Genomic DNA, 22,043 nt, shown 5'->3' on the forward strand with positions numbered 1-22,043 from the left:
TTTCTTGTCTTGAAACGATGACATAACCATGGCTATATCAGTGATCGTTTTATGAAAAACATTCAGGCAATCAATAAGCTGCTTTGGCAAAGTGAGGTATTTTGATCTAAATGGTATTCATCTGGAGGCTGCTTCTTGTAGCCAGAGAGCTGGCAGTTAGTCTAAGCCTCTGGTTGCTGGCATTATCAAGCAAAACGCGAATCACTGACAGGCAACAATCCATAGGCTTTGATGAACAAATTCAAAAAGAAGGAAGTGGATTTCATAGTGAAATTAGAGGCATATCTATCGCCTACTGGCAAAGTTGCAGTGAACTGGGATCTGTGTGATTTAGTTAAACTGGCAGTTTGCAGATTTGATATCAAGTGGTGTAAACTGACACTTTGTACAGATCCACTACAGAGTAGTACAGCAGAGATGACGCCAAGTGGAGGAGATGGCTGCCACTCCAAAAATTGCCGGGCCACACCAAAGTTGGAGCGGCGTCATGCCTGTCCAAAAGTTATTCCCCCCACTACAAATTCTCTGGCGTCATTCCTGGAATAGAGGTGTGTAAGCTCTGATAAGCGTATAGCATAGACTTTGGGTATCATGTGACTACTAAGTGTATTTGCTATCTCATGTAAACATCTGATGCTGCGTATGGTGTTGGTAGTGGAATAGAATGGTATTTGTGGCCAGCAGTGGGTAAAGGCTTGACCTGAATGTGGCACACAGCTTTATTTTGTTCGATGTAGTCATTTGCAGAGGAGTCAAGCTTGTACATTTTCATTCTGAATGGCCGTAAATATCTTCGAGCTTCTTAAATGTTCTCCGGTTCCAGAGGTTGATTTGCAGGCTGGGCCTGGAAGTGTTACAATGGTAGAGTTATATGTCCGACCCGTTTCACTGCAAAAAAAAGTAAGGATCAGTGCATCTGTACTTTTTGTATACATTCAGCTGTTCAGGGTTGAAGCAGCTTCTAAATTTGCCCCTTACAGTCCTGGGAAATATATTGCTATGAGAAAGGCTACTGTAAAGCGAGCGTTAGCTACCTTGACTTCAGATCACGTTAATAAGTATGCTGTTTGAGATCACATATTCGCTTTCAGATGCAAACAGTGTGTTAACTCCTTGCAAGTTACACAAGAAAAGAAAACAGCCAATAAAATGCAAAGTTTCTTTATTTTAGGGGAAATTGAATATTAATGTTTGCTCCGTGAATCGTGGCTGAGGCAGTTAAAGAGTAACTGGAAAAATGATATAGTATTGTCGGTTACCAAAAAAAGTAGCGAAAGTTTATTGTTAGCATTCAGCATAATCTCTTCACTGTGCAGTGCACCTACAAGAGTAGAAAGCAGCTATTGGGCTTCAAAAGGAAAAACCACCTCACTTGGTTTCTGAGTCTCCTATCTCAGTCTCAGGCATTGTCGGTGTCGTTGACCATGAGCGAAAAATCCATGAGGAACCTCCAGAGAAGCAACCTGAGTGGCAGGTGGCCCACCTAAGTCACATGATCTTGTGGTGTCATGACAACCTGTGACAGGTGACACTTAAGTTAATGACTGGAGGCGAGAGGTTGCTCAGGAGGAGCAACCTGGGTCGCACAAGCCCCACCGGTGACAGCATCTGCCGTCGCAGGGAGTGGCGTATCCCTTAACCACTGCACCAGGACTGGTACGAGGATTCTAGGAGATCTATGAATGTTAAGTAGCGAATAACCAATTCCGCATATATTAGAATTTTCCCATTAATGCTATCACATCATACCCTTAAGGCAGAGCTTATGTGTCCCCACTAATTTTTGCCACGGTAGGATCAATATATAAAACCTGGAAAGTGCCTTGTCTGAAATTTGGGGAGGGTTTGCTAGGATAGTTGATTCATTTTATAGTGCCGTTGTAGTTGCACTGAATGTGTGAAGCCTGGCATCGTTCATCTGGAGGCGGACGTCATTTGAAGGGCAGCTAGATACTTGCCCTATAAAGCGCAATCTTAAGACTATAATGGCACTTTTCTTGAATTTTACACCAACCCGACCACTTGGCTTTGCAATATGCAGCCATAGACCGAAAGCATTCGTGAATAGATCTTGACGATGTTAAGCTTTCTGCTTGAAAAATCATAGCACTTCATATGGTTGATCATTGCTGAAGCAGTACTACCCACCATATTTGATTTGAAGTAGATAGCTGCTTTCTCAGTGGCAAACTAATTACTTACCACAATATTCTATTGGTGCTGGCAGATAAATCCTCTGTGCAACTTTTGAGTCACTTTTTCTTGTAGCTGCAGCCATTTTATGTTTCTTTTTGTTTCTTATACAGCATCACCCCAGCACCACACCTTCTGACTTTCCCTTGTTGTCAGGAAAGTAGTGAGTTAACACAAATTTGAAGCCTTGTCATGTGCATGCAAAAATTAAGATAGTATGTTCTGTTAACCAGGAACCAAACACAATGTGGAAACCAAAGCAGTTTCTTTAACTTGTTTCATTTGTGCAGAGGCTTATGCCTAATGCATGTTCAGTAATTGGTCACTGCACAAAATTCAGTACTGGCTCATGAAGTGACACTTTTAATCAGCTCGTGCTTTGTTCTGACCAAATACTTGATGTAAAAAAATGGTAGAGGCCTGGGGCGACTATATGGCAATTTCTTTATTGATTCGCCCCGCCGCGGTGGCTCAGTGGTTACGGCGCTCGGCTGCTGACCCGAAAGACGCGGGTTCGATCCCGGCCGCGGCGGCCGAATTTCGATGAAGGCGAAATTCTAGAGGCCCGTGTGCTGTGCGATTCAACAGGAAAATGGCGCAAAAAACGTGGACAAAAGAGACAAACACGACAGGACCAGCGCCAACAGTAAAGGGCCCAGTGTAGAAGAAATACACTGGGCCCTTTACTGTTGGCGCTGGTCCTGTCGTGTTTGTCTCTTTTGTCCACGTTTTTTGCGCCATTTTCCTGTTGAATCATGAACCAACTAGCCCAAACTAGAGTTCTTCTTGTGCTGTGCGATGTCAGTGCACGTTAAAGAACCCCAGGTGGTTGAAATTTCCGGAGCCCTTCACTACGGCGTCCCTCATAGCCTCAGTTGCTTTGGGACGTTAAACCCCAATAAACCAATAAACCAAACCTTTATTGATTCCTGTTTTGATGATAATGCAGTTTTATGTGTGTCGAAGAATGTCGAAAAATCATAATGCGTGAGTGTTGTTTTGGCCAATAAGCCTTGTCCACTGAATAAGCATATTTTGAGAGCCTGGGAAGAAAACAAACTTTTGCTTTCTATAGGGTGCTTTCATAGGTAAAAAGACCTTATTGTATATTTAGTTCGTGTGAACGTTCATTTTTATTTGTTGCTTCAGCTGCATCAATTTACATATCGCAATATTTCTCGCAAAAGCTTTTTGTTGCTTTGTGACTGAACATGTGTTTATTTGCTCGGCTGACTGAACTTGTGCAGAATTGTTTACCTATATCCATTTCATTTCATTCCTTCTGCGATTTGTGACAAGCTCAGCGAGCAGGATTTCTGTTTTTAAGAGTTGCACATTTATAGTTTCTAGAGGTTATTTTGCCCAACATGCTGTCTTTTTGCCCTGCTATGACATTTGTTTATGTGAATGAAAAGTTCCTTTTCTGGGCTCTTTGCAAATAAAAAACAGCACTAAAAACTTCAGGAAAGATGTTACAACAAAAACGCAAGCATTTCTGGTTCTGCCGTTGCACCAAATAGATGCACAAAGTGACCTAAGTTAATGATGGAAATAATTGGTTTGAAGAGAAAAGCTCTACTACTTTTGCTGCCAAAGTTCTGTGCTCTGTTGTGCCCTGTACTCTTAACCTTTTGCTCGCTGTAGAGTCTCGAAGCTTGCAGAAGTACTATGGCCTTTTTTAAACTTTCCTTTCCAGATTTGAGGTTACCTTAATGCAGTTCATTTAAGCAGGTCTTAAAATCCTCTAAATATCAGCTGAAATAGCACACTGGTTCGAGCTTCAATTTTTTCATACTTAGACGTCCTAATCCATCTTTTTTGTAGGGTCTCATTGCTCATACAATGCTTACAAGCTAAGGCTATACAGAGCACATTGTTGTGAAGGAAAAGGCAAAGTGTGCCACAAATAGGAGGCAGATAATTTGAGGGAGCGGCGTTGTCAAGAAGGACATCTCTGAATGTGGATATCGGGAGTCCCACTGAAATGGTACATTTTTGTCAACATTCTCACCTGACAGCAACGCACAAATTCTTTTCTTCCTACATTAGCCCTTACCAGATCCTCGGATGGTTATCAATGGAGTGCATATTGCAACCGTGCAAAAACAACGAGGGATGAAGAGAGGAAAGCACAAGACGAAACATGGAACTTCAACTACGGTTTACTACTCTCTTCATCCCTCGTCGTTTTGCGCAGTTGCAATATGCACTCCATTGTCAACCACCAACTAGCCCGGCTTTGCCTGTTACATGTCTCAAATCGTTAAGCTGTACAATACTCACATCAGCATCTCCGCGATCTGCTCAAGACTAATGAGGCCTGAGCATTTTTCTGACCGATATTGGCCAGGTCAGGTGTTGTAGTCATCCTATAGGCACCGTGCCATTTTTTGCTGTCTGAGGAGAACAAATGTTTTGATTGTGCTGCATGTGTTGCGAATGTGTAGGAAGCTCATGCCTAGAGATAAACCAGCGTGACTACATCTAGAGAAACAACTCTTTTGCTTAAACAAATAATAAGTTCAAGCTGCACCCTCAGTATAAGGTATCAAACCTTTGGGGTACTGTACATAGATGGTTACGTACCTGCTACAGCAGTAGTATTAGACATACTAGACATACCTGGTCAGCATATAATAATGATATGTGCTGTTTGCAGCGGATAATAAAGTATTTGAGAACTGTGATAGCTCGCCTTCTAACTGCATCAGATTTTCTAAGCTAAGCACGCATGGTATTAGATAAAAAATAAACATCTCATCATCATAGTAGCACATTGTTAGATAACAACATGCGTTATAAGTGTAGTCCTGGTAGTTTGTTGTTGCTGTAAAACCGCAGCAAGGACGTCCTAAAGTAATTAACATGAACATCAATGATTATGTTTTGTTTGCCCTGCATAGCGAAAGAAAATACTTTTTGGAGAAACAGCTGAGAAAAATTTTGTGTTTTCTGATTACATGTTCTGGTTTGCACTTTACATATGCAACATAAAAGGACACCTGCAATTATAAATATATGTGGCTTGCTTCTGATTTCATTTTGTTTTATTCGAAACATGTTGGAACAGTCACCATGATTTAGGTGTTGGATTATGATCATGTGACTTCAAAGCAAAAATAAAGCTGCAGTTTTCTGCAGCTCCACTATACATGGGCTCTTTCAGTAAGCTTTCGTTGGTCTTGAGAGTGGGGTGCCCAGTGCCATGGGAAACACGGGAAATGACATTTGCAAAAATACTTGTTTTCTCACGTTCATCTTGAACCGATTTCACTGGCAGATTTGTTGGAGCAAACTTGCCAGTTCTATAGAGAATTTAAGGACTGCTCACTTGCACTTTATTTATTTGAAAGAAGCCACTGGGTGTGCTGTATATGATCAAGTACTGCATAATACATTCAGCAGTGACCGAGTGCTTGAGCTTTCAGAGGATCAAACAGAAGCGAGCTGAAAAGACATGTCAAATATATATGAGCCTGCCACATTACGAAGGTGTATGAGAACAAATTTTTCAGCGAGTGGGAATTCTTTTATGAACATCACTGTTGGAAAAGCTCTCCAGTTGATTTGATTCATTAGCCCGTTCTCAACTCCAGATATATCACAAATATGTATACGAATGGAGTATATAATCATGCATATGTCCAGAAAAAGTGTGATTGAACATTTTGGTGTGGGTATAATACGACCCGACATTCAATTATTAATCAAGCCAGTGATAGGAAAGGTATCTCCAGGTGGAAAGTATAAGCTGCTTTTGCGGTTGCATACTGGAGTATCTAAACCCAAGGTTCCGACTATACCCCGGATAACTTGACACACTTTCCCAGTATCTGATGAAGAGAAATGCATTGAAGAGATAAATAGCAAGGCGGTGCGCGGGCGTTTTCGTTTTTGTTCACCTTGCGCGAACGCTCGGCAAAACTGGAGCGCAGGACTTGGCACCCGTTGCGGGTTGCCTTGAGCGATGTTTTTTTCCCAGCTCACCGGTTATTTTTCGTTCCCCCGCCTATTTTATGCATCTGGGATAACATGCTTGCACAAAAGCGTTTCAGTCGCGTGACTGCGCGCGACGAATTTAAGTTTTCGAAATCATGGCTAAATAAAGTTCCCCGGCCTCTGCCAGCTAACGTCCCGCCTACTCCACTTAAAGCCAACGTTCCGCAAGAGGCGGAAACGCACCAGATCAACACCAGCAGTAACACAGCGAATTGGCTATGCGGCGATACAGATCTCTGGGTCAGCATCGAGGGTAGTTGGCACGCTTACTTGGCAGACAGTACTAGCGCAGGGGAGCGCCGCGCTCTCGACCCGTTCGTTCAGTTTCGTCTTGGACTCAAGGCTGCAATGTACACGCAATAACTGGCTCGTGGAAGTGGCATCGTGTTCAAGCTAGCCGTGCACGAAGAAAATCGCTTGTGTGTGTTCAAATGGAGTCTACAGGTTGTGCACCGTAGTCTGCTTGCGAAACAAATGTCGTCTGCTACAGAGTGTCACGTGCCCTTGACGGTCGGCGACAACAGCGACAGCGGTGACGATGGGTACGTGGCATTTTCTGCTCGTAGAAAACATTAGCTAATTAATAATCATAAAGTATTGCGCTTATAATTTATGTTTTATTCGACGTAAAGTAAAGTTCATTTCGCTTGTTTTAACTTCTCTCATCGCTGCGTCGACCGTCGTGAGGAAATTACGTCATCGGAAGTACGCCATGCTTGTGGATGGTTTGTTGACGAAAAAAATAGGAGGATATCTTGTAAATTCAATTTACCTCGAACACCGTGGGTACGACACGGTAAGGCACGTAACTCAGCCTGTTGCGCCATGTGGAGCGTGAGAAATTGTTGGGGACGCCACGCGCAGCGCTGAGACTGCATTGCCGGGATTCGAATCGTCGAAGCTTCGTCGCTGCGAGTGAAAGTAGTGCTGTGGTTCGGCCGTCCTACCGCCCGCGCTGAGGGGCCGAGACAAATACGTAAGTTGTGCCCGGGATTGCGTCAAGTTATCCTTAGAGCAGGGCACCTGTGTTTTTCTCGAAGTGCCAACCGCGTCGCCTCGTGACCACCGACGAGGCGGCGCCTTCGCGTTGCGGGCAAAAGTGACCCCTTCCTCCCTTCCACCACCACAGCCAGCCCTGCGCTCCTCTCCCGAAAGAGATCGCTGTCGCACGTCATGATATAACCGCTCGCTGTAAAAACAAGGGACCTTGAACGGGCCTCGGCCTCGAGTGTTGCGTGTTGTGTGGAATTACTGCTCGTCGGACATCAGCCGACCCGATCGCGGCTTTCCCAGCAGCAGTTGCATCAAATACAAGGCGCCCAAGCAGGCAGGCGTGCAAGGGATCGCCTCGTTTCTTCGGCTCACGGTACTACTTCTCCCAGACAACCTACATTCTCTACCTCACTTCTTTTTTTTTCTGCGCTTATTTCTCGCCCGGAAAGCACGTGTGCCCGTTTCCGACTTTTACTTCCTGTGTAATATAGAAATAGCCTGGCTCTAGGCGCCCGTCATCGCGTAGCTCTCGGTCCCGTGTCAGGCCCCAGAGCGGAGACAAAAAGAAATAGCAGGCAAACTGGTCGCTACGAACGGCCGCTCGCATCCCGTTATCTGCCGCCAACTGCTTCCTGGCAAACACGTATGTACTGTGCACTAGCGTGACACGCCTGTCACTTGGCAGACAAACGAAACCTAGCATTGTGTCCGATCTGCACCCGGGCTTCTGCCCGCGTTCTTCGCACTGTTCTGCCAAGTTCGGTGCCCGTATGGAAACGCTCGCGAGAGAAACTTGAGCTCACTGTCGTACCCCCCATGCAGAACGTAGCGGTAGTGCACGCGCGGTGTGCCGATGTCAGCCGAGGGGGAAAAAATAGAACGCGAGTCGGACTGGGTGCTGCGCGACGGCTCCCTCCGCGCTCTGTGGTGGTAGCGGCGGCATTCGTTGATTCGCCAACGAGTGGTTCGAGGACGTTGCTCGGCAGTCGGATAGGCACACGTACGCAACATTGAAATGTGCCGGAAACCTGACCTTGCCGTCTCGGCGCAGCCTGTCGAAACCCTCCCTCCCTCGCTGCTCCCTATTTACGATGCTAATACCGAGATATCAGCCCCCGGCATCGTCTCCGTTACTAAGTTATTAATTGTGCCCCATGTGTCTGTTCAGATGCAGTAGATTGGCATGGCTCTCTGTCGCCCCTATTACCTTCCAGCTGTCAGTGGGTTGTGCGTCGCACTTCATATTAATTCCTCGCCTCCGGGTGCTCCCTGCTTTATAATGCATTCCTTGGGCGGCCTCTTGGGAGGCAGGACCTAATGGTGTGTGACAGTCGACCCACACAGCCCCAGGCTGCAGCTGCGGTAGCAAAGTGCTGTTGTAGTTTCCCTTTATTGACATTCCATGCTCATCTACAGCAAATTTTTTGTTGTGTGCGACATTCTGGTATTAGCTTATCATTTAATGACCGGTGTGTACCGGTGTCCTACAGCTGCAGCCAGTGAAATGTGCCGTAATACATTCAAGCTAACTATTATTGTGTTTACGTCTCCTCTGGGTCTCTCGCTTGTGTCTTTCCACATTCAAACCTTATGGATTGTTACCAACTAACCCAGCTGCCCCTTTTCTTTAAATGTCTGTGAGCTTGAAATTTGAAGTTTGCAGCTTCAATTCAGATAAATTGTTTTCTCAGCTTTTGCAATGTGTGTTGACAACGCTGTATTAAAATCGTACCTCAGGTGTTCTCTTGCTATGTCTTTTTCAAGAACCAAACTATTTCAAAAATCGTTCTTCCCACATGCCATTGAGCAACTGAACTGTCTGCCGTCACCTACTGTCGAATGTGCTGACATCACTATGTTTGAACGCTCAGTAAAGACGCTACCTCTCCTGGCATTATGAAAGAAATAAATAAATGTGCAGAAACATAAAATATGTAATGTCAGTTTTGAGGCACCATCTTGAGTTTGAACCTTGCATACTTACATGTCGAATAAGCAGGAAAGAGAGGAACATATGTATAATGTTTTGAACATAGTTCAAGTAGGCTAGTAACACTTTGCCTTGTTACATTTGGAACATAATGGCAAAGTGCGCCATAAACAATGTGGGTTAGTCTTTGCTCTTGACAGGGCCCCTACATTCATCTAGGACATTGTGTTGCCCATACTTTAGCCCTTCACTACGGCGTGAAGTAAAGAGCATGCATGCACTTAGCATGCATGCACGCAAGCTTTTGTTGTGCTTTATTGTCAGGTATCACGGAAGTTCAGCAATATTAGTGTTGCCCGTAACTTGGCAGCCAAAAAAAATGAAAGGTGCTGCCAAAAGATTTACAAAATACAAAGTCAGAGGGATCCTGGCACATTGATTTCAAAAGTTTATGCAGTTGTGGAATTTGTAAACATTGTGCCCAAGAAAAGAAACCCCTGTGCATCCTTGACACCAAGGCTCTATTCTACTGGATTCGGCTGGACTAGTCTAGTACACTGTGTTGTACTAGATTCTGAATTCTGCTGCAGCAGATTAATGCATAATTTTTTTTTTTTTTTTCAAACATGCCTGTGTAACTTGGTTGACTTGTAGCACCGTCGAATCTTATGTCATACCAGCCTGAGTCACTGACTGTGGAGGCATGCTGAGAATGCAGGCTTATTATCACCAGTGTTTCCGCTGTGGTGTTACATTCCGAACTCCTATCTCCAGCATCCTCATTTGATACTAATGCTGCTTTGTGCTGGTGCTCGGGCGGTGAAAGTTTATCACTTATTACATGCCGTGGTGTTCTAGTGGCTATGGTGTTCGGTTGCCAAGGCAAAGGACACAGGATCAGATCCCCGCCTTGTGTCAGTGCACATTAAAGAACCCCTGGTGATCTTAATTAATCTGGAGCTTTCCACTTCACAATCTCTCTTTGCCCATCTGTAGCATAGCACAGCGACATTAAATGGTTTTCTGAGCAAGACTTCTGTGCTCTAAGAGGCTCGTTCACATGTACTCAGCGGAGAGATTTTCTCTTGTTTAGGATGGTTAGAAGCTTGCAGCTTTGGTGTAGGATGAGACTGGTGCTTAACACAGATTGTAGGTGGCTTGAATAATGAGCTGTTGCACACAGCTACTGCACACAGCTTGTAGACGCTGAGACTTGCCTTTTTTTTAATTACGGCACATTCTGTGATCGTCTGTGTTACCTTGCTTGACTTTTATTGTTTTTCTTATTGTGGCTTGTAAGCTTCTTCAATGAGCATTACGCTTGTAAGCATGTTTGCGTAAAAGGAGTTTAAAGCATACGATCTGGTTTGGGTTGCTTAGTTCGAATTTTCTTATAAATTTGCAAGCTGCACTTTGTTGGTTGCTTTTGGAGCAGTGGGGGGGAAAACGTGAGCCGGAAAATGTTTTATTCTATCGAATACTCTGGGCCTACGTGTGAGGCGTTAGGCAGAAGTATTCATGGAGTCTGAATAATGCAAAAGCATCCCCAACCGAGTGAAGTCCACAGCAGGACAAAGGTCCCTCCCACTGATATGCTCTGTAATGAGGTCTGCAGCTGGATGTTTCCATGCACTCACGCACAAAATGCACAGTGCACTTCACTTGCAGGAAATGCAGAAAGTTTGATAAAATAACGATGTGCAGGTTTTGTTGCTGTGCAGCTTGAGTGTGTAGTCCTGCCTTTGTTGCAGAGTGCACCGAAACACGTGCTTTTCCGTGCCTGCTGTGCTTCTGTTGTTTTATGGCAAAGGAAGATAAGTGTTCCGTGTTGACTTGTCGCGTAGACAATGGGGTCGCATAAGAGATGAGAATGAGGAAAATGTAGTCTCACAATCAGCAGATTAACAAAGGACTGATACTCCTCTGCCTGCACGTCGTCTCTTTCACAAAGAAAGCTGAGGAGCCAGAAATCGGGACAAAAATGGTGGCGTATTCATTAATTTCCTGTTTCTTTGAGGTATTTGCCAGCACAGTGGTGTTTGCTGCGATTAGGTGCATGAGGGGTTTAATGCCCCTCTACCGATTGCGCTTTCTTAACGTGCGTTGATATTGCACATCACTGATGTTTTTGCATCTTGTTGCCATAGAGACGCATCTGCCGCACTAGGGGTTTTATCCTTCAACCTTGGGCCCCACAGCCGTATGACACCGAGCCATTGTGGCGGTGTGTGGCGATTGCTCTTATCAAGTTGCCGAAGGGAATGTCAGCTTGCTGACCCTGCTTGGCAAACTCTGTTGAAGAGAAATTCAGCCTTTGCAACACCTCTCGGTGCAGTTGCGCGGAAACTGTGCTCAAAACAGTTTGTGCTGACTGGAAATTTCAGTGTCAGTACAATTCTTTTTCATTTTTTCATATGGTGGTTTGTTGCACCTGCTTTGGCTAGATTCTGAGGCAGCCGTTGGCTCATGGCCAGTAACAATGTGCTATCTTTGTTATTGGCCAAGCACAAGGCTGTTTTGTTTCGCTTTTTGCAGCAGTGTATGTGTGGTGCTCAGGTTGTTTTAAGCAAGCTGCTTTGAGTTTTTATTGCCTATGCCGTGCTCATTGTTCGTCGAAGTGTGCTGATATGAGGAGACGCAAGGGAAGCATGCATATGTTGCTGCCAGACTCAAGCATCATTGTTGCACAGATTTTATGTGCTGCTAGAAGCCAAAAGTTGGCTTTACAGTCTTCACTCAACATTGTTTAATTGTGTAGGATTGGGATTGGGAGCACAGTTATGTTCGCAAGTCTTTTGAACTTCATTGCAGTGCCTACCCTACTGTCCATGTGGTATTTCATCATTTTTAGCCTGCCTTGGGTCCTATGCTGGTGGCTCATGCTGCTAGAATAGTTTACCCACATGGATCTATATGCCTTATACATGAACTTAGGAAAAATTGTTTTGTTACTAGGTTCTGCATGATTAAAAGTAGGCTTAGCACAACTTGTAGGTAGTAATGGAAGGTGTATGATTCAAGCATAAGACAAACATGTTTGCTATTCGTTGTTTTCTCCTTGCCATTTGCATGTTGGGTGCATAAAGAAGCATCGTAACCGTCCAACATGCACTTAAGTCTGTTGCACCTGTTGTGAAGCTTGCATTTGGTGATGAAACGGCCATTTTCATTTGGTTTTCAGCCGTTATCATTAGCACTTGCCTATAACCCAGGTTGATGTGGTAGCTCTGCGAAGAGCAACTTGTTCCTGCTCGTTTATGGCAGGAAAAAAAAAAAAGTGTCTGAAGAAAGCAAAAACTTATCTCAGCATCAAACACGTGGTTGTCTTCTGAAAATAGATGTAGGAAAACACTTGTGCACAAAAAGCATGGGCATGCAAAGGCGAGTAAGTGTGGTTTAGCATTTCTTTGCTAATTGATAAGCATTGCATACTGATACTGCTTGCTCGTGTGCTTGTAGATAATGCGAATGTGCATGGTCAGTTCATAGCTGCTACAAGTGTCCTTTGGCGAGGCTGAACCACACAGCTCCTGTGCATTGGATTGTGGGTGCAGTATTCTGAAAAGTTTGAGTGTTTTTTATCAGTGGTGAGTGATGGCAACTTAAAGGTGCACTGAAGAGGAATCTGACCTTGTCTTTTTGCCGCGGGAACTAAGTCTACACGTTCCGAGCTTTCTTAGAAACTGCGATTTACTGCCCTGTGTGGCCGATTTCCCCAATTAAATCGAATTAACGTCTGGCTCCCGCCTTTTTTTTTTAATTCTGCCTCGTACGGTGGGCGGAGTCAACCAACGCGTGGAGCACCTTTTACCCAGTCCCGTGGCGGCTTGCCGCTCTGCCATCGGCGGAGTAATACGTAGTAGTCCGTAGTAGCAAATAGTCCGCGCGTATTTTTATTTCTTCGGGCTTATTTTGCGGCTATATTATCTGCGAATGAAACTATTTATTCATGGAAACCTAAAAAACAAAATAAAGTGAAAGCAAAGCCTCCACGGGACTGGGTGAAAGGCGCTCCACGCGTTGGTCGACTCCGCCCACCGTACGAGGCAGAATTAAAAAAAAAAGGCGGGAGACGGACGTTAATTCGTTTTAATTGGGGAAATCGGCCACACAGGGCAATAAGTCACTGTTTCTAAGAATGCTAGGAACGTGTGGATCGAGTTTCCGCGGCAAAAAGACATGTTCAGAATCCTCTTCAGTGCACCTTTGAACATAAAACACGCATGTACTGAAATCTGGATGCACTTTTTAAAAACCCTGAGTTGGTTTATTGTCGCACATAAATTACAAGCTGAGGCCTAATTTTACTAGTCAGGTTGGCCTCACCCAAAATGATTGTGTAAGGCCATTGGAAGAGTGACGAATGCTTTAAAGTATAGGCACGTAGTTTCTTTCTTTTGTCATTTCCGTTTTCATATATTTAAGGCGCAAATGTATGAAGTCCAGTTTGTGTTCTTTTTTAACTCTAAGCTGTATAGCTGTATAGCTGAGTGTGATGAAATTGTCATGGGTCGCTGTGGTTGATCTCTTGTGAACATTAAGTTATCTCATAGTTCATACGACCTCCATTCTGGGGAAACAGCGGATAGTGTGCTGTGTTTATCAAGTCTATTTTTCAAGGAAGGTTTTCCTCACCTAGTCAGGCCATGAGGCATTAGAAAGCGCCGTCTCCTCCTTTTCCTTCATTTTTCCCCCGGACCTTGAAGGTCGTGCTAGCAGAGATGCTGCCCTTTGTTGTGCAGGGGCATGGTCGTGACGTCGGAGAACCCTAAGGGGGCGTCGGCCTCTTCCAGCAATGACGAAGGCGGAAGCACGAGCGGCCAGCAGGACGGCAGCTTTGAGTGCAACATCTGCCTGGACACTGCCAAGGATGCTGTGGTCAGCCTCTGTGGCCACCTCTTCTGGTAAGGCTGGGGCGGGAAAAGCCACGAGTGAGCACGCTGCTGTGCTGAAAAGCGAGATTTCTTCACCTCTCATTTAAAAAAAGAAAAGGCATCGCACCCAAGCAGATGTGAGCTTCATGCTTTGTGGCATTGAGCTTCAAGCCATTGCCATGGCAGACGTGGATTTTTAACTTGAGTCTCTTTGCTAGCTTAACTCACTCTGCTCACTCTCACTTCCATTTACCTTATGCCACATGACGATCGTCTAGTTTCATTTGTAAAGCAAAGCATGTATAAAAAAATATACAGACCAAGGTGTTTGCTTCTAAGTGTAGCCATGCCTCGTTAATATGGGCACTTTAGTTCCCTCACATAACTGTTCATAAAGTGAGTCGTCCGTAATAACAAAATTCTCAGGAAATATATTTATGGTCCTGCTGGGTCTGCTTATATGCATAGCCGTATGCACTGCAGGCAGCAGTGGAAATTAGACAAAATCTTGGAAGCTCAGGTGCATTATCCTAGTCGCCATTATCATTGAAACGTTGTGAGGCAGTTTTGACTGCCTAGTATTCTATTGAGACGTGTGATGGCGTCCAGTGGCGTGACAACGTGTCTTTTACTACTACCGTTCACGTCCCACGACCCTGTAGTACATAAACGTACTCGGTCAGCAGATAGCTGCTGAATGTGGCCTTCAACATAGCACAAGCTGCAAGAAGAGCTTCCTTCGCAACTATTTGCACAATATGGCAAATGGCAAGGCGTGTGAGCGGGCGTTTTGAAAGTGTAGAGCCTGAAACCACGAGAAAAAAGCCATCACTCAAGCTTTTGCATTTTTCCACTGCGTTTCATTCGTGTCCTGCACTCAGAATGCAGGAAAAGGAAAGATCTGGTTGGGGCAGTCGGGATTTTGTTCTCATCGTTGTCCATATTAACGCGATAGGAATACATTGGCCCCAATAGGCTCTGCATTTTCACCCTGTCCATTGCCCAGACGAGTTTACATATTAATGAGGCGTAAAAATGTTGGAGAAGTTTGATCTCTGGAAAATCTGTCAATAATTCGAGTCGTCCATATTAACAGGGGTCGTATTAACGGGGCACGACTGTTTTTTTTCTTATGTACGTCTAGGAGTCCTGAACTCGGGAGGGGCAAGGATCTTTGAGAGATTCGGAACGCTGACAGTGCAAAATGAGCTGCAGTGCGTGGCCTATGAGCAAACCTGTTGGACAGTATATTTTTGACAGAAGTGTACCTGATTTTTTCCAAGCTTTTCCAGAAAGGTGGCTAAAGAAACTTCTGCCACCAGGCTTGAGAGCTGTTAGGAGAAGCCAGCTTTTTAACGACCTTGGGGCAAAGCTGGCAGCATGAAAGTGCAAAGGAGGAGGTGGCTATGGAAAGAAGTCGGGTGTGGGCCATTGAGAAAAAAAATGCATTGAAAGAGTTGAGTAAGTAAGGAAAGCAAAGATGGGTAACGGTTGCAGGACTGGGCAGCTCGAAACTCCGAGCCAGTGCACGTTAAAGAACCCCAGGTGGTGGAAATTTCCGGAGCCCTCCACTACGGCGTCTCTCATAGCCTGAGTCGCTTTGGGACGTTAAACCCCAATAAACCAAACCAAACCGAAACTCCGAGCGGCGGCAGCACAGATCACAGTGGCCACTGCTGCTTGGGAGGCTGCGTTCATTAAAGTATTGGGGGCTTGGCTTCGCTCGATTGTGATGCACATGCTAAAGTATCGCCCCTTAATTATGTTGACATATCCTCTGCTTCCATATATTAGCGTGCCATCCGTGTTGTTTGGCGGCCCTTGGCTATGGTTGGCCTGAGCTGTTCAAGATTGCTGTATAAATTGAAACAATATTTCTTTTCAAGTTTTGAAATGTCCCTGAGTCCTCAAACATGTGTTATATTTGTGCGTACAAGATTTGTCAGTTTCCATCATGCTCTCATTTCTACAGATGTCTTTAACAATAGCATCAAGAAAGAGAATGTGGCTGCTAACACACACTTCTGTGGAAAATGCTTAAATCTGCAATTTTTTTGCAGTATCTAGGGAAACTAGAGGTCTTAGTTATGCGTGATGTAAATTTTTACGAGTACTCTGTTGTTGCTGGCTGACTTGGGAGTTAGAGCTTGAGCACAGCAGTGTGTTCTCTTTTCATCGATTTGGTCTGGGTCTTCCCAGCTGGCCCTGCCTGCACCAGTGGCTGGAGACACGACCAAACCGCCAAGTGTGTCCCGTCTGCAAAGCCGGCATCAGCCGAGACAAAGTGATCCCCCTCTATGGTAGGGGCGGTTCCAAACAGGACCCGAGGTAAGCACACGGGCATTGTCACGCACAGATGACAGCACTAGCTTGGTGACAGCACAGTCAAATGGACCTCGCCAAATACTAACTGTTCACTGGGAAAATTTAGCATGCAAAAAGAAGTTTGGAAGCTGTTGAATGACAGGCTTGGTCTGCGGCCTTCGAGTCAAATGGCTTGGCTTTCAGCTGGCCGCTATGTAGGTATCCGCATTGTTTCATTTTCCTGCACACTTGGCAGATACATAGATTTCAAGACCCCCCCTCCTTGAATTTCGGCCCTCGCTGGCCAAGAAAAAACTGTATAGGCAGTCAATTAGATTGATGCGTAGGAAATGCGCCAGCATTCTTCTTACAGTTGCCACTGTATTCCAGGTCTGATTCTATTCCAAGTCCGAGTCCATCGTCTTTCACTCCCCAATCTATTCAATTCTAATCTCCAGCATTCTTCTTTCAGTTGCCACTGTATTCCAGGTCTGATTCTATTCCAAGTCAGAGTCCATCGTCTTTCACTCCCCAATCTATTCATTTCTGATCCTAGTCCATTTCCAATTACACAGCTACATGAAATGTGTCGCATTCTTAGACCGTGGCGAGTCCTTATACCACCACTACTGGCACAGTGGTTAAAAGCAATTCCTCAGTGCACTGGCAGGTGGCTGTTTCAGACACAGCCACCTGTGTGGCTTTGTGACCCGGGTTGCTCTTCCTGTGCAGTGTGAGGAAGAGTACCTTCCGCAAACTTAATTTTTATGTGCGCAGTTCTTCGGGAGGATGTATATGTTGCATGTTATATTTTATATTGTCCAGCCTTTCTTTCCTCTTTCCTACAAGTGGAAAGAGGGAGGAGGGGCAGGGGGATAGGTTGACGGGTGACAAGTGGAGAGAGGCAAATCTCCCTGAACACCACCTTGCAGACCCCACCGCCGCCGCCACCAGTCAGTTTTCACCTTCCTGTACCTCCTAATGCTGTCACATTAAAAAGAAAAAGTTTACTCCTAGTTTAAGTTTGGTTATAATGGTAAATTAGCTGCAGCCAGACAGACTAGTGCAGCCAATATGGCTGCCATCCCCTCATGGCAGCCTTTGTGAGGTGCATGATGTTACAAAAACAAAGTTCAAGCCAAGAGGTGCTATGTTGCATTTCAAGAAAAAGGCTGTGCACAGTTGCTTCACTTGTCTTGTCACTTGCAGGCCTGAGCATAAATGTTGTGACAGTTAGGTTATTCCTTGGAAAATTGGTCTTGCATTCGTGAAAATAAGCATTGTATTCTTTTTTACAACCTGAAGAAAGTAACCATTATTTTTAGTTTGTGTTGGCATTCTAGCTCAGCACATACGTTGTTATGAATTGCCTAGGAATCGCTTGTGAATGTGCCTTTTTATCGCGCAGGGAGAAATTACCACCGCGGCCACCTGGGCAAAGATCTGAACCCGAAAGTCACCCTGGGGTAAGAATTGGATTAACTCTGGCTTAGTGCTACGTGGATTTTGTTGACTTGTATGAATGGATGCTGTGTAGTCATGTAGGTGAACTGTAGCCCCAACTCCTGGCCGCATTGTGTGCTGCTCAGTTTTGCTATCAGCTTCCCGCCTGTAGAAATTTCAGCTGCTGACTCGGCTGCTGCTAGTTCTGCATGTCGATTGACTTGAAACCGCATGATTATGATTCAGGTGGCTTTTTCTTCTCTGCACACAGGCAGCCGTGAATTGTCGGGGCTAACAGGTTTGTTTCGACCCTTTTCTGTTCCAGTCCTTCACATCCTTTGGCTTTGGAGACACTGGCTTTCACATGTCGTTTGGAATCGGTGCCTTTCCTTTTGGCCTGTTTGCCTCCACATTCAACTTTGGCGATGGCCGCCCTCCGCCAAGTGAGTAACCCTTGCCTCCATCTTTACGCTTTGTGCCATGTGCTACTCTTGTGCAGCTGTTTTTGTTGCTGGGCATGTCCTAAAGTAGCTTGACTGGGGGGGGGTTGAGGAGAAGTATGCAGATGTGCCGGTCTGAAACTCCCGTATTTCCATGCCTGATCGCACCAAAGGTAGGGGAAGTCCCGAAATTGGCCCCTAGAGCACCAAAACGCCAAACAAACCGATGTGGCCACATGGGTATGGATTCTAGGATATGGACTGTGGTTTCCGCAGAGGCATAAACGTGCCTGTTTGACTGAACATGGGCATCAGGGTTTCGAATCTGATGTAAACTCAACCATTTATTGGTGAATCAGCACACTGACTCTCTGCATGTCACTCTGTGCTATAAACTGTAAAACAGTCAGATTGTCTGTGAAATGAGGGCCATTCTTAATGCGCCATCTCCAGTGGATCAGCAAGAGTTGTGCACCCAAGAGCTGCTGACAGGGGTGTTGTCAACACATCCCTAACAGCCCTTTGGTGCCCAAAGCAGAGATGCAGTCAGGGCACATTAGCTTTGGGCTTTAACCTAGAATTATTGCCCACGGTTCAGTTTTTCATGCCACATTGCCGTGTACTGTGCAGTGTCAGTGGTGCCCCTCGTATTCGCGGTTGCTTTGGGAAGTTAGACCCCATAAACCAAACCAATCATGCCACACCTGTAGTGTGCCAAACTGGTGATAAGAGACTTAGCATCATAGTGTCAGTGTCAGCCGCACCTTCAAAATTTACCCCCGAACTTTAAAAAAACAGTGCGGCCCTTACATGAGCTTATGTGGCTGCTCTGATATGCACTGCAATTTAGTGACGTAGTCACTGTTGCATATGGAAATTGTTGTCTGAAAGTGTGCACAGCTTGAAATGCATTTTTGTACTCGTACGGACTCATGCACCGATGCAGTTGAATTTTGCACCATAGCATGCAGGGCACAAAAGCTGATCAACCCGCCGCGGTGGCTCAGCGGTTATGGTGCTCGGCTGCTGACCTGAAAGACGCGGGTTCAATCCTGGCCGCGGCGGTTGAATTTCTTTGAAGGAGAAAGAACCCCAGGTGGTCGAAATTTCCGGAGCCCTCCACTACGGCGTCTCTCATAGCCTTAGTCGCTTTGGGACGTTAAACCCCATAAACCAAACCAAACCAAACAAAAGCTGATTAAATTATCACAGCGCAAAACATGCATACAGTGGGCCTGCCAGTTTTGCCTAGCATACTTAGTGCACAGCTCAAGCACATTGAGTAGCTTGGTTTGCTATGTGACTGCACGTTGCAGTTTGTGACTGCAATGGTAGCATGGGCTGCATGTTTTACATGTCAGTGAAATCAAGGTTGGAAAGTGCTGCAGATTTTATTTCCGGCAAAAAAAAATGTGCCCTGAAACTTTTAATTGGTTTGCCGTACATACTAGTGGCTTCGTGCTTGTCGTGTTTTGAAGGAAATGGCAGCGGGCCTTTACATTGGCAAGTCAGATATGTGCACAGCATGTGGGCTGCCTTTGTAGCATTTTTATTGCGCCACATCCTGCTAGTGGTAGGTCTTTTTATTTTGCAGTGAGCACAGAGTCAAATGCTGAAAGTGCAGTTAATTGTAGGTTCACGGCTGAACCACCCTGCCGTGTCGGTGAAGTGCTGAAAACAGGCAGTGCAAAAAGAAAAGCATAGCAGAGGTGGGGAGGGAACACATGCCATGCTGTAGTACTTGCATCCGGGATTCGTGCTTCAGAAACAAGGCAAAAAGTTTGTGTCGTACATAAAAACTAAAATGGGAAAGATGAAGATTGAAGTCTCAAGGTGTCCTCCTACATGCCCATACGTCTGGCAGTGGAGAGAGTTTTATTTTTCACTTTTTTGCTTTTGTTCTGTCTGGTTTGTACATTGCTCTGATCGGGGTCAAGGTCAGTGCAAAACAGGATGTGTAGCAAATGGGAAGACAGGATGAGCGCCAACTGTTGACTGAAGTTTGTAATGGACGCAAGAATCCTAGGAAGGGCTTGCACGTGTGCACTTCCTATGAAAAACCATCTGCAGCAGCAGCAGCAAAGAAAAAAAGGAGACGGTGTACAAGCTTGAGAGGACAGTTGATATGCCTGAAGATGGGCCATTTCTGCTTTGCTGTTGAATTTCTGCTTCTCACAGCTTTCCACCCTACTGCAGTGTGTTGCCACATACATATATATACAAATCAACTTGAACCATTGATTACCTTGAAAATTTTTGTTTGCTTTTTTTATTTGCTCTTGTTTGATCGAAGATTGGCGTGAACAGCCCACCGTTTTGCTGGTATCTGGCTTGACCGAAGGCCTCTCCCCGTCTTTTGCAGCCATGGGCAGCCAAGAGCATCGCCAGGACCAGATAGTGTCCCAGGTGTTCCTCTGGGTGGCCTGCATTTTCCTGGTGTGGCTGATCATCGCGTGATTGGCTCCCACCGGCACAAATTGCGCCAACCGCGCACCGCTCCCAGCCGCAAGAGTCTCTGGGAACACTTGTGTACCACCTCCGCTGGACTGGTCTCTCTCCACGAGAGCAACGGCAGTTGGAAGCTCTCAACGAAGGCCTCCGCATGGGCTCGCGCCCTTCTTTGCTCGTTTTTGTACGTCAGCTGCACTCCGCCGGCCATGAACATGTGCAAGTGACGGGTGGTCCTACTGCCAGACAGAAGGGGGAGAGAGTGTAGGGGGGGGGGGGGGGGGGGTTTCTTGCCATCAAAGATGAGGTGTGCGTTGCTCCCCCCACTGCACACAGGAAATGTGCCCACTCAAGTGCAGAGTGGCAACTTGTGATGTGTGGCGTCGAGTTCATTTGCAGAGGCCTCTTTTATATATCTAACGGCAGCCAGTCCACTTTCTCAAGGTTGTGGAGTTGAGAGAAGCCCGACTGCAGGGGTGGAGTGTCTTCTTCTTGCAGAAAAGAAATGCAATCACTGAACGGAGGTGGCAGTGCGGGTGGGGTGTAACTTCTCGTCACTTTGTAGTCGTTTTTTTTTTTTCTGGGTTGGTCTTTTCTTTTTTTTCTTTCCCCCCCCCATAGTGCAAAGTGACGTCAGTTAAAAAGCAACAGCAGCTTTACTGATCAAGATGTGTATGATGTGTGCGTATGTTCCTTGTATGAATGATTCTCTCGTCTGGGCTTGGTACGGCAGTGTTAGCGAGCGTCCTTCATCTTTTCTAGACTCTTGGGACTTTGATGCACCGCTAGCTGCCATGACTGCTCAGCTGTAGGTTTTTTTTTTTTTTATTGTGTGTCGTTGTCTTGGAAAGATTTGTATTAAGTCCTGAGACACTTTCTGCTCCTGTTGCTGACATTCCTTCCTACCTGTGGCAGAAAGACAAAAAGGCTTCTGGGCCATTTTAAAACAGCCATGAAAAGACCACACATGAATTTTATGTACAGAGTGGCACATTAGGCATTTGCAGTGGGGTTGCTATTTTGTATTGATATATACTTGTGCACTTTTTTTTTTCGTGTGTGTGTCAACTGTGTGTAAATAAATAGCCTTGTGTAAAATACATGGTAAATGGAAACTTTTGCTGTGAAAAGTTGCAGTCTGTGGTGTCCTGGACTGTTAAGTCATTGGTTGTCTGGAAATAGAAATTATTAGATTTTAAGTGGTTGACCTTTGACATTTTTTTTCTTTCTTTGGGAAATAAAAGAAACAAAGAATAAGAGTGCGTTTTTATTATTATTGCCTTTTAGCATGCAGTTAAGGGGCAAGATGGATGCAGGTTCGTCTGTCTTTTAAGAATCGCTGTAGGGTACAAAAGCACTGTTATGGAATCACCATGCTCATGTATTTGGTAAAGGTTTTGTTTCGTATGGACCGAGTAG

At 45.3% G+C, this 22,043-nt stretch overlaps 1 protein-coding gene and 1 long non-coding RNA gene across 6 annotated transcripts; one reads left to right on the top strand and one right to left on the bottom strand.

Moving 5' to 3' along the window:
- Positions 1-701: 701 nt before the first annotated feature.
- Positions 702-6,741, bottom strand: LOC149363598 (uncharacterized). The gene is made up of 3 exons (XR_016289089.1): positions 6,463-6,741; positions 1,373-1,516; positions 702-844 (listed from the first exon to the last, which is right to left on the bottom strand). It is a non-coding gene; the product is annotated as an uncharacterized LOC149363598 (long non-coding RNA).
- Positions 6,391-21,885, top strand: LOC149363599 (E3 ubiquitin-protein ligase RNF185-like). 5 transcript variants are annotated; one of them, XM_089573583.1, is made up of 6 exons: positions 6,391-6,734; positions 13,858-14,019; positions 16,189-16,317; positions 17,702-17,759; positions 18,062-18,179; positions 20,470-21,885. In XM_089573583.1, the coding sequence occupies exons 1-6, from the start codon at positions 6,667-6,669 to the stop codon at positions 20,631-20,633; spliced, it is 699 nt and encodes a 232-aa protein (XP_089429709.1). In that variant the 5' UTR covers positions 6,391-6,666; the 3' UTR covers positions 20,634-21,885. The 5 variants fall into 5 exon arrangements, with proteins under 5 accessions (XP_089429709.1, XP_089429710.1, XP_089429711.1 ...); XM_089573584.1 differs by having other exon boundaries at positions 6,420-6,734; positions 20,539-21,885; XM_089573585.1 differs by lacking the exon at positions 6,391-6,734 and adding an exon at positions 6,886-7,168.
- The last annotated feature ends 158 nt before the right edge of the window (positions 21,886-22,043 follow it).

The sequence above is a fragment of the Amblyomma mixtum genome, chromosome 2, assembly GCF_055824585.1.
Source record: "Amblyomma mixtum isolate Tamu chromosome 2, ASM5582458v1, whole genome shotgun sequence".
Classification (NCBI taxonomy): Eukaryota; Metazoa; Arthropoda; class Arachnida; order Ixodida; family Ixodidae; genus Amblyomma; species Amblyomma mixtum.